This window comes from Pteropus medius, unplaced genomic scaffold (assembly GCF_902729225.1).
Source record: "Pteropus medius unplaced genomic scaffold, Ma_sr-lr_union100, whole genome shotgun sequence".
NCBI classification, from domain to species: domain Eukaryota; kingdom Metazoa; phylum Chordata; class Mammalia; order Chiroptera; family Pteropodidae; genus Pteropus; species Pteropus medius.
The window spans coordinates 16,251,377-16,263,803 of NW_024349797.1; the positions used below are offsets into that span (position 1 = coordinate 16,251,377).

Sequence of the window (12,427 nt, forward strand, 5' to 3'; positions counted from 1 at the left end):
CTTACTGATACTCTATTTCATATCAGTAGACCAACAAAGAGCTGGTGAGACAATTTTATTTGCAATTTAACGTAAAACTGAGTTTAAGGGTAGAAAGCTGTATATCATTTAGATGACACCTAAACTTATTTTTATAAATAATACTTCATATAATCTCCTAGCTTGAGGTTCAGTGTTTTCATTTTATTTGCAACTTCTAGGGTTAAACATTTATTATATGCATTACCCTTTTTAAAAAAGAAAAGTTACTCAGTTTTCATAGGTATTAAAGATAATTCAAAACATGTAACTGAGAGTCTAGTAAGAGCAAAGCACTGTATTAGGCTCTTAGGGTGATTTAAAGATGACCAGATTTTAATCTTGTCTTTGAGGAGTACATAATTGATAGAGCAAATGAGACAGGTACAAAGATAATGCTAAAATAAGTTAGAAGATGTAAAAACTTAATGGAAAAATGAGTATCTTAGAAGTTTGCAGGAAGCAAAAAAGACTTTTAATTTGGAATGCTTAAGACAAAACAAGGAAAGTAGCATGTGAGTTTGGTCTTGAACAGGGTAAAATTTGGACATTTAGTGATCAAAGACAAAGGTATTCCAAGACAAAAGAATGGTGTAAGCGGAGGAAGGTCAGAGGTAGAATGTCTGTAGTCTACAGGAAAAATGATTTAAGTTCTAAATTAAAATATGCAATTAAAAATTACACTTTAGAACTTGTCATAATTGAATTAAAAAAATTAAGCACTAAGTTTCATTATTAGAGATGTATAACTTGAGTCATTTGAATTGCCATTCCTGAAACGGAGATAAATTCATCTGTTGCATGTTTAACTGAACTGAAACCTACATTTACTACTCCGATCTACTGATAATTGTTTAACTTAGCTCCATCGTTCTCTGGGAAGTATATTCGGACTAATTTGCTGAAGAGGAAACAATTACAGACTGAAGTAAAATGAACCGCCTGCTCAGTGAACTGAGACAGAAGGAACAGTGTCAACATGGGGACAAAGGAGAAGACAGGAAGACAGAGGAATGGATTAGTGAGTGGGGACAGTCAGTCAGTCTTTGCTAGTTTGCATTTCTTTCAAGTCACATGCTCTTGGAATCTGACCAAGTTGCTAAGGGAAAAAATTAGGTCATTGCTTTCAGTTGTTTCCCCATTAGATTTTTAATTCAATAAAATATAATCATATGCATTATGACCAAAAATATGGGCAATGTATTAGAGTTCATTTTAGAACTAAAGTTATAAATTTTATATTCCAAAGATTTAAAAATACATGTTTGATCAAGATGAAAAAAATAAAGTCTGCAGCTTGAAGTATATTACTGTAAAGTGTCCTGCACTGGAATATGCATGTAGATGTTGGTGCTAATTCTGGGCTATTTTGCTTGGAGATCAACGATATTTATGACAAGAAAACATAATTCTTATGGTAGGCCTGTGGGTTGTTAAAGTTCATGAGAAAACCCATAGTTCTTAAGAGTGGATTTTTACTCAAAAAAATTATAAATCAATAATATATTCTCACCGTTCTCACTTTTTCAGAGCTGTTTACATAGTGTATGTTAAGGTCATTGTGAAAAGTCAGTGATCGAACACCTGATCCTCCATTTCAGGCTCTTCCAATCTAGTCCTCTATTTTGGAATTTTATATACTAGTCCTTTTAATGTAGGTAGTTATCAACCAGACCTCTAAGCTGCAACCACAAAAAAACCATAGTTGGCTTAAACAGAAAAGGAATTTATTTGATAGGATATTGTTAGCCCAGAGGTGCTGGGCAAGTTAGAGACCAGGCTCAGAAAACAAACAAGAGCAAAGGAAACCTGTGGAGTGAGGACTGTTATCACAGAAACAGCCCAGTGAATACCTTGTGCTGCCCTGGAACCCTGGCCACTACCGCTCCTGCTTGCTGCCTGGACAGTGAATGCCATCACTGGCACCACCACTATTGACCTCTCTTTTCCCAGTAGGTGTTGCTGCCTCTCCCCTTAGGAAAAAAAAAAAAAAAAAATTCTCTCTAGTCCCTGCTTTCAGCTCTAGATTAAAAATGTCTAGGTTACATGCTTAAGCCCGAACCACAGAGAAGGCTGGGAAAGCAAGTATCTGATCTTTTAGATTTTTATACTAGGAGTTGGGCTCTGCCTTCTTTCAGGACCTCTACAGCGAGGAATTAAAAAACTAGGAAGGTCCTTATGCTGGACAGCCAAAAAAATCAAATAACCAATACAAGAACAATTGTCCATTCAAGAAAGAATAGCCTACTCAGGAAAAGCCCTCTGTTCTCTGGCTAAGCGCTCTGAAGCCAAGTCTGAGTGGTGACCTACTCAGGCCCCTGTCCCCAGTTTTTAAAACTCCTAGCTGGGCCCGCATTTACCTTCTGCAAGTGCATAGCCCCACCCCAAGTGTTTCAGCTCAAGTCAGGCTCCTGGCTGAGACTCTTCTGAGTTGATGCTTCTTCAATCACTAGTCTGTTTTGGTCCTACAACTAGGCCACAGTGGCCTTCCACCCTCACCCCTGGAAACCAGTTTGCATACTGCTACCCTCTCGCCCTGTCCCAATTCCTGGGCTTGGAGTCAGAAGAGCTGGTCTGAGTTACAACTGCATCACTTACAAACTTGGGAAAGGGCTAGTTGTTAATCTCTGAGCCCCACCATACCCATAAGTTGTCAGGGTGATCAAATGAGAGAAAGTGAAAGCCCTTTGTAAACTAAAATTATAAGCATGATCTCATTAGTTAACATTCCTGATAGATATGATAAATTCCCCAGGTTTTTCAGATTGTGGCCTACTGAGGTCTCTCTGGTTCTTCTGAGCACTGTCATACGTTTATTATAAAAATTAATTTTGTAATCAAAGCAGTATATGCTCATAACTCTTAAAGTCCTATACCCAGTAGTAATTAAAAGCTTACTTTAAAAACAAAACCCTTTGCCCTTTCTCTTTTCCACTCCCAGTCTTGCTCCCTAGAGGTAACTACTCTCAGTTCTTTACCTCTTTTTTCTGGTATTTACCTCTCTATAGTTTTTCATTAAATCAATGTTCAGTGTTAGTATTATGACTATTTAAATACTGTTTACTGCTGAGCCAAGCTGTGTACTAGAATTTTCTCCCAAATGTAATTTTTTTTCTTAGAGATACTTTCTCCTTTCTCGCTTGCTTCATTTTCTATAAATCTACTGCTAATTCTTCATAAAGGCACCAAAAGATCCATAAAAACTCAGTGTCGCTTATCACTTAAGTGTTCAAACATTCAGTTAACTGTCTTCTTCCAGAGGAAGTCTTTCGCCCTCCTGGTCCGGTCTAAACTGGACACATATCCGCTAGACCGAACGCACACCTAGCACCCAGGATTTCCTTGCCTTCCCTCCTCTGCTGGACCCCATTTTCTGGACTCCACACTTCATTGTTCGTGGTTAACTTCGTTTAGTGGAATACATCCTCAGTCATTTCCTGAATGGTTGTGCAGGGAAGATTAAATTTTTGGAGGCAACACTGAAAAATGCATTTATTAGTCTTACACTTCATAGACAGTTTGGCTAAGTATAGAATTTTGTGTTTAAAATTATATTCCACCAGCTTCTTGAAGGCACTATGCCACTGTATTGTAGTATTCAATTGCTGTTACTGGAAATTTCAATACCATTCTGAGTCCTATTTCTTTGTAAGGAATCTTATGTTTTACTCTATGCAACACTTTAGAATCTTCTCTTTTTTTTCTGGTGGTCCTTAGCAAAAGGGATGAAACTTGTATTACTCCTTAGATGATGTCTTCTCTTCGTTTTCTCTGGTACATGTTTCTAAAACGACTGTCTATTAAGATGTTACACTTCTGAATGAATACTACAGTTTTCTTATTTGTCTCCACTGTTGTCCATTTCTTTTATTTTCCTGATTACTTTAATTTTACCTTTCAACCCTTCTATCATATTTTCCATTTCTACTACCTTATTTCCAAGAGCTCCTGTTTTTACTTTTATAGAATTCTATTTGTTGTGTCCAGCTGATTTAATAAAACATTCTTTTATATAAGAATATTTTTATTTAATTGAAGTTTTTTTTCCTGCTTCCTTTACTTTGTTTCTTCTAGCACTTTGTTCTTTTTGTTCTGATCTCTGTCTCAATTTGGAAGTTTTCCTCAAATGTCCAGTGAGCCTTAAACAGGTTTTCAGATTTAAGAGTAAGGCGGTAAACGGCTGTTTGGAACCTCTGTTGCACAAACAGCCTTGCTGTCTACAGCAGTCCCTCTTTATCCACGGAGTATATGTTCCGAGACCCCCAGTAGGTGCTTGAAACCACGGACGGTACCAAACACTACGTATACCATGTTTTTTCCCTGTACATACATCCCTGTGATAAAATTTAACTTACAAATTAGGCACAGTAAATGATTAACAACAACAATAATACAGACCAATTATAACAATATACTGTAATAAAAGATATGTGAATGTGATCTCTCAAAATATGTTATTATACTGTACTCACCCTTCTTGTGATTACGTGAGATACAATGCCTATGTGATGAGACGAAGTGAGGTGAACGACACAGGCATTGGGACGAAGCACTGGTTACTTGAAAACAAACACTGTACCCAGACAGTCTATCTGATAACTAATACGACAACTAAGTGATTAACAGGTGGATAGCATATGCATGGAGACGCTGGACAAAGGGATGATTCACGTCCTGGGTGGGATGAAGCGGAATGGCGTAAAATTTCATCACGCTACGCAGAACAGCACACAATTTAAAACTTATGAATTGTTTATTTCTGGAATTTTTCACTGAACATATATGGACCGTGGTTTACCGTGGATGACTGAAACTAGGAATAAGGGGGGACTATTTGTACTTTTCTTTGTATAACCGCTGGAAAGCAAACTGGCCTTCTCATCGTGTAGCTTCGGAGCACAACTTTATCATGGAACTCCAAAACACCAGTATCTATAGGTATATACACTCTTGGGCTGTTTACCATTTCTAGAGCTCTAATTTATTGTCTTGCATCTGCCTGGCTTGGACCACAGCAGGGGAAAGGCGTGATTCCATCGTTTAGTTTGTAGGTGTTCACATAATTCCAGATTTCAACCTTCTACCTTCCCACCTCACCCCAGCCCCTTGTAGCTATTTCCAGATTTGGAGTCTTTCTAGTTTAACTTTTTTAGAAAATCAATTTCAGGTCTCTTGGGTTTAGCTGCGGAGCTGTATGGAGAAGAGAATTGAATGGGAGGGTCAGGATTTGCCGCCTGGCTCCAAGTGATATTGATATAAAAATAGACAAATGGACCACTGAAACGAAAAAGGACTGACCCATATACACGTGGGAACTTAATAAAAGGTGGTACAAATCAGGTGTGTTGGGGGAATGGCTTGTTTACGGAGGGTACCACCTCATTACACGGAGTCAAACAAAATCCCATTCCTTTCTGACACCATGTGTAAAGGCGAATGCCAGGGCGGGGGAATGGGTCCATCCGGTCAGTATTCAGACTCAAACTCGCATCTCTCGTTTCAGTTCCACACCACGCTTATCCAGGCTTTCCGGAGTGCTGAGCACCCCCAAGAACTGCCTCCCTGCCTTCTCCTTAGTCCTCTTTAACGGCTCTGGAGTTAACAGACCTCTCCTCTCTGGCAAACCAGTAATCAGTTCTTTATCTGCTTTCTAGCTTCCAAAAATTTCAATATCCTTTTATTCACTGTTGTTTGCTTCTCAGATTATTTTTGTCCTTGAGGATTTATACTTCTTTTATTCCTTTACTATAATATTACAGCTCTGGAGGAAACACATATAAACTTATGTTCAATTTGCTATATAGAAAATCAAGTGAAGTTAAATCTAGTCCTAAAAGGCCAGCCCAGTAAGCTGAAGCCCATTATCTGTTGATTCACCTCCCTAATAGTGACTGCCTACTTCTCTGAATAAAACACATTCTCGGTGTAGGCCAGGAATCCTCCCTTTTAACCACTTGCCAAATCACTCCTGCCGTCTGCCTATATTGCTTCTTTTTATGATGCTCTTGAAACTATTAAATCACCTCTCCACCTTGAAGAACGTATCTAGTCTCACGGTCCCAGCCTCCCTTGATAAAATTTGTCTCCTTTTAAAACTGGGCTTTAATTTTTAAAAGTTAAATCTGATTTGGAATAAACGTTAACAGTCATTACTTAAAACACATTTACTGAGTGCCTACTATCTTCCAGGCACTGGAGATGCAAGAATAGAACATGGCCCTAGCCCTGAGTTGCCCAACAGGCTTTTCTGCTCCTCATCACGAATTTTATACTAATTACTTTCTCACAGCTGTTCTTAACTGGGAGTCTATGTCTGAACCACAAAACACAGAAAATGATTTTGTGACTACTTTCTTCTCTCCAAAAGGGTACATAAGTAGTATCATGCTGGGTGCATGGGCGAGACATTAATGCGTTACACACAATAGACGCCTCAGAGTATTACACAAGTTAAGACATGGTAGTGAAGGATTCAAATCCAGTTCGTCTGGTTCTAGCACCTGAGCTCTTAAACTTTATTGTATAAAATCCCTCTCCAGGTGACCAAATATTCTCCTTTCCATGGAAATAAGGTAAAAATTATGTTGAAGGAATGGTCTGTTATAAACCTTAATATGAACAGCATCACAGACTTGGGGGAAAGATGAGGCCTACATACAGCACAGAAAGCACCAAATAATCCAAACTCTATATTTTGACTAATGAAAGGAAATAGAGAACAATGTTCACCCAAATCTAAGGGAATTTTTTTTTAAGTAACCAAATTAAGGTCACACAAGGAATGTTGTTTTATACTTTAAAGTACTAAAAAAAATACAATTTCTGGCTAAATGATTTTAAAAGTTTTAACTCATTTCAAATAAAAGAACTCTAGATCAAGTATTACCTAAGATCCAAGAGCTGGCTCACGATTTTACTTTTCATTCAAAATTTAAAAACAAACAAACCTATATTAACAATGTTTTCCCCTTTTTTAAAACAGCCAGGTATTTATACTACACTTTAGTTTCTTATTTTTTAAACATGTCGAAAATAAAATCAATTTGAGAAAATAGAGATTACTTTTTTGGTAATGTTGTAACCTATTATATCTTTTCCTTAGAGGCATTTTCTGACAAATTTGGTTTTACAGAATAAAAAGTCAAGCTACCAGGTTATTTTTGATAACATATTTTCCTATAGTCTGACAAATAATCTACTATTATTATGATATGTATTTTAAACTAATAAGAAAATATATTAATGACATTTTGATTGTGGTAATAAAATAAAATTAGAACAATTACTAAAAAGGTAATGGTAAAATAAGATTTTAAAATATTCTTTATGCAACAGAAATCTCAACTTTTTCCTCATGTTTATCAATGCCTTCTTCTATATAATTCCTCTCGTTTTATTACTGACATGTTATTTAACTGGGGCTTTCATTTTCTATTGCTCAGTGTCCTATTAACTTGTTGATTTAGCCATACAATACACATTATTTTCAAGATAGAAAAATGTGCTTGGCTTTTTTTTAATTAAATTCATGTCTTTAACCCAAACCATCAACATTCTCTTCTAATTGGCAACTTCTAATATTCTTTTAGCAAATACTCATCAGCTAAATTTCTCAAGTAATTTCATGTCACATAGCTTGTTTTCTTTTAATATATGGCCATAGAAAGCTAAGAATGCATTTTGTCAAGATAGCAATTTCCCTTTGCTCTCCTATGGAAGATCTCTTTTCAGCTCTGAAATGTCAAGATTTTGTTTACCAACAGCCATATATTCTCTTAATGTAACTTTCATGTATTCATTTGCCTATAACACAAAATGTGCTGTCCTAATTTAAAATTTGAGTTTAAATTAAAGAAGGCACATGAGTGTAGCATTAAGTATGCCTCGTACGCCTTAACACTATAGGCTGTTGCTTAATGTACACGTTGAGCTTGAAAAGATATAGAATATTTTAAAATTTAAATCAGAAACCCTGCCCAATTCTTTGATTCAAATAAATCTGTATCCAATTGTGAGTATCTTCACCATTGTCATAAGCTTTCATTCTTATCCTAAACACTTCAGCTTCAATAAGGCATTGATTGTACATATAAGAATCTAAGTTATCCAAGAAGTCCTAGATCAAGAATAACCTGAAATCTGGGAAACGGGGCTAGTTCAAAGTTTGGGTGCAGACAGGGTGTAGCTGGGGTGGTAGCCGGGTAATTATATATTGCTATACCCATTACCTTACATTGGGGAAGAAAGAGCCCTGAGTCTCATCTACTGCTCTTAGTCACTAGTTTTGAATCCTTGGTTTTAATGCTAAATGAAGAGCCACATTAATACTAATCCTCTCTGACTTAGAGGTCATTAACTATACATTCAAAATAAACCGACCCTTTTAATTCCCAAACACTGAAATCATGGAATATATTGGTTGTGTTTCCAATCTGGAAAAAAAATATGCAGTTTTAGAAATCAAAATTAAAAATCAGAATTGCATACCTTGTGCAAGCATGTTAAATTCCAAAAACAGTGCTATGTGGTAAAGTTCCATGGCTTCTTCTGCCCTGGTCATGTTTGGTCTCCCTGCGACGAGAGCCTGAACTTCACTGAGACTCCCCACAGAGGGGCTGCAGTGCAAAACGGAGAGGTCCACTACGTCGGTATACATACAGTGTAATATAACTTTTGCATATTTTTTTGGTATAATGGACTCATCTAATATAATTCTTGTGGGAGTTCTCAAAGTTCGGTCTGTGATTTCTTCACCAGTCCGTATCCTCCTTTGTAATAAATTTCGAAAAAATGGGGACCGTGCTGAAATAACAGCCTTGTGAGCTTTGAGCTCTTCATCTAAACAGTTCTGATTTGCACCAAAAGCTTCGACAAGTTCAGAGTCTGAAGAAAAGCTAAGGACGACATCATAATAACACATGTAATCAAAAAGTCCACGCATATCTACATCAAGGGAATTTGGTGTTCCAAATTCTTCACTTAGCTGAACGAGGATATCGACATTTTGAAACCTTGAGTCCTCCATTCCAAACTCTCCGGTATAAAGGTAGTGTAACAAAGCAGAAAACATGGGCATATCTATACCAGCTGTGTTGATGTCCATTATGATCTCTGCCCCATACTCAGGTGAGGAAGAAAGCAGTGTTTTAAAAAATGGACACCTTGCTGCCAAAATGGCACGATGAACAGGAAAACAAGTTTCTTGAAATATTAAGTCTACATCAGTACAATACTTGTACTCATAAAGATCGGCCATATCTTTCTGCAATGTCCGGGCTTCTGGTCTAGCCAAACTGGCTTGTAGAGAAAGCTCCTTTAAGGCTGAAGTTCCCTCATATTCCTCTACCAATGCATTCACATCTCTAACATCCCACCCAGAGAGGAGTTCTCGCATCTGCTTGGCGTGATCAGCAGACCTATTAGATTTTCGACGCTTAATAAACTTCTTTTTGAGGGTGGCAAGGCCAGAGGTTCTCTTTTTTTTGTCTTGTGGTTTCTCATGGCCATGGTCAAGACTATATAATTTTGATTCACAACCATAGCCTTGCTGAGAATACGATGATGTCCCTAAGAAGGAAATTAAACAAATGAATATGCATTTTTAACATTCCTCTTCGACATTTACTTTAACACATATTTCATGTTAACAATTTTTACAGAAGACATTCCTGAACCATTCAAATAAAATTAACCTTTGTTTTTATAAAGGAAGATAAAAAGTTCAAATAACTCATTTTTATATTAAATAAGGAACAGAACAGTGGATTATTCATAATTTTAAAAAATGCTTTTGGTTCTCTGGCTAGTAAGGATTAGGTATCATAGATCTTAATCATGGCTTTTTAGGAAATGAGAGGCAGATTTGTAAATTAAGAATATTATATTTATATAATTGTGAGTTTTTTTCCCCTTAATTACCCTAAAGCTGCATTTGTATGGGGGAAAAAAATAGACCAGGACACAAGAAACATGTATTTCACTATTTCCACACTAACGGAGATTGCTCCTTTTTTAGGGTAATTGGCAATTATGGTTAAGACAACCAAAGAAAAGACTGACTGTGCTATAGTGACTTGGTTAAGATAAAAATCATATAAGCCAGGTTTATACTTGCTGAGAAAAAACCTGGATGCTACGGAATAATTATCTATAACTTATTCACAGTTCAATTCTCTTTTCGTCCAAAAAGTCCACTGAAAACACAATTCTATTTATATTCACGAAAGAAAATGAAGTTAGAACAGTTACCGATAAAGGTCTGTTGGGCCTGGGAATTTCCCCCTACCCTCGGGGAACAGGAATGAGGATAGTTAGATGCATTAGCACCCATCTTCTTCAGTCACTCAGGCATTCCATCTGCTGGTTCTTCAGAGTATAATCCCAGAGGCCTTTACGAACTTTCAACCCTGGATCCAGCAGCCTCTTTTCGTCCATTTCTTGATATGAAACAAAAATAATTTTATTTTTTCAAATGTATCTCAAATTGCAAGTCAAAAAAAAAAAACCACAACAAGCTACTGAAAACTGCCTTTATTTGCAAATAATGACATTCTGTCAAACTCACATGTAAAAGTATCAGAAAATGTAAAGTTAACCTTGAATTATAAATCGGTGCTAGCGCAATTTTGAGCCCTAAAATATATTAATTGTATACTTTATATGACAGTAAAAAGTAATATATCAGACTAACTTTATATAGTTATAGAAAGAGTATTTCAAATCACAGGGAAAAGTATTTAGACTAAAAATAAATTTTTCAAATATTTTAATCCCTAGAGGCAACCAACCACACATACGAAGGGCAGACAACTAATTAAGTCTGTTGTTTTTCTGCCTTAGATATAACTGCTTAAACTGATCTTTAATCTGTGAAACTGCTGTCTATTATCTGATATTTTGACTTAACATGGACAGAGCAGTACTAGTAAGAGACAATTTTAACAATTGCAGAATAATTCCACACCGTGGAACCTTAACTTTCAGAACTGCCATCAAGAGATATACATATACACAGAGAAGAAACCCTAAGAGAGGACGGGGTTAATAGGAATAGGTCTAAATCTTTACAGCATCTGGATATATAAAATTTATCTGACTAAAAGTGATAATGGTTTAAGAGACAACACAATTCAAAATCTATTATTGGAACTGTTAGGAAACCAACCAGGAGGCAGTTAATCTAGCTTCGTAATGAAGAATGAAGTATTTTAACAAATAGGTAAACACACACACGCACACATGAGAGAGAATTATTTTCATCTGAGAATTTTTTAAGGTTTGTAGGGACATAAAACACTACAACGTTGGTCTGTTTGAGATTTATATCGTGTCAAAAATGCCTTTTAAAAATTTTCAATTTCATGATGAGCACAATTAGATAACTTAAAGCAACCATATAAAGGTTACACGACATCATCAGCCCCACAGGACACAAAAGAACAGCTAGCAAGCACTAGTGAAGTCACAGGCTGACGTAAGGATGCTTGGCCATTTGCCACTATAATGGGCGCCACAGGGACAGCTGAGGTCTCATGATAGAGAGGCGGCTTGAAATAAGTGTCTTTGGGACTTAGGTTCAGTCTCCTCCTAGTAGCTCCTAGTCAATGGGAATTCCACTAAGATGAAGTGATCTGGGTGACATTCACATCTCCTACTGGAGCTCTGAAACTAAAACAAACATAGGATTTAGAAAGACTTGGTGGGAGAGATTTTTCTGGATCAGATATAACTCTTAAATTCACTGTGTGTCCCTAGTTCCAAATCCTGGGGGTAACCTTGACTGTGTAGTTCTAGTACTACAGCCATATTTCTCAAAATTCTCAGGAAACAAGTTCAATTTATTTCTTAGGTAACCAAAACCCTATGCCAAATGGATCACAGTATCATGTTATTTATTTCTTAATCTAATCTGCAACCTTTAGATGCTGGAAATGAGAGTTAATGATAATCTAATCCCTCCAGGGATGTTTTCATTCCAGGCAAGCTTTATCTGTCTCCTACATAAAAAAGGAAGAAATTCAATCTTTAGATAATATGACAGGAAAGAGAAAGAGAGGCTTATGGGACTACGAGAGGCTCACAGGATGCAATGGCTCCAGAAAGCCGACAAATCCTTTTCCTAGATTCACCATTCTGGGGAAGCTCCCTCTGTCAATAGTTGACATGATCAATCTGAATCAAATGATCTAACTGGCTTAAAATAAGCTTCAGTGATTATAAGCAGACCTGAGGGGGGAAAAAGTCATGTTAAAAGCAACAAAAAATTAACAACACTATGAGAATTTTTAAAAAAATAAAAATCAACATCTCTCCTCAAACTCCCCCCCCAAGACCAGCTTTTCCAAAGAGTCTTGTCAAAATTTGAAAGATGCAGGAATAAACAAAGCCTGATAGCTTTCTGTATTTCAGG

At 36.6% G+C, this 12,427-nt stretch overlaps 1 protein-coding gene across 9 annotated transcripts in view; it reads right to left on the bottom strand.

Moving 5' to 3' along the window:
• BTBD7 (BTB domain containing 7) overlaps positions 1–12,427 on the bottom strand; it is a 68,301-nt gene that overhangs the window by 35,959 nt on the left and 19,915 nt on the right. For all 9 annotated transcript variants that reach the window (XM_039884076.1, XM_039884074.1, XM_039884075.1 and 6 more), the window contains exons 2-3: positions 10,267–10,454; positions 8,506–9,585 (exon numbers count right to left, since the gene is read on the bottom strand). In XM_039884076.1, coding sequence (XP_039740010.1) covers positions 8,506–9,585; positions 10,267–10,348 — 1,162 coding nt within the window. In that variant the 5' untranslated portion in view covers positions 10,349–10,454. The remainder of the gene's footprint in view (positions 1–8,505; positions 9,586–10,266; positions 10,455–12,427) is intronic.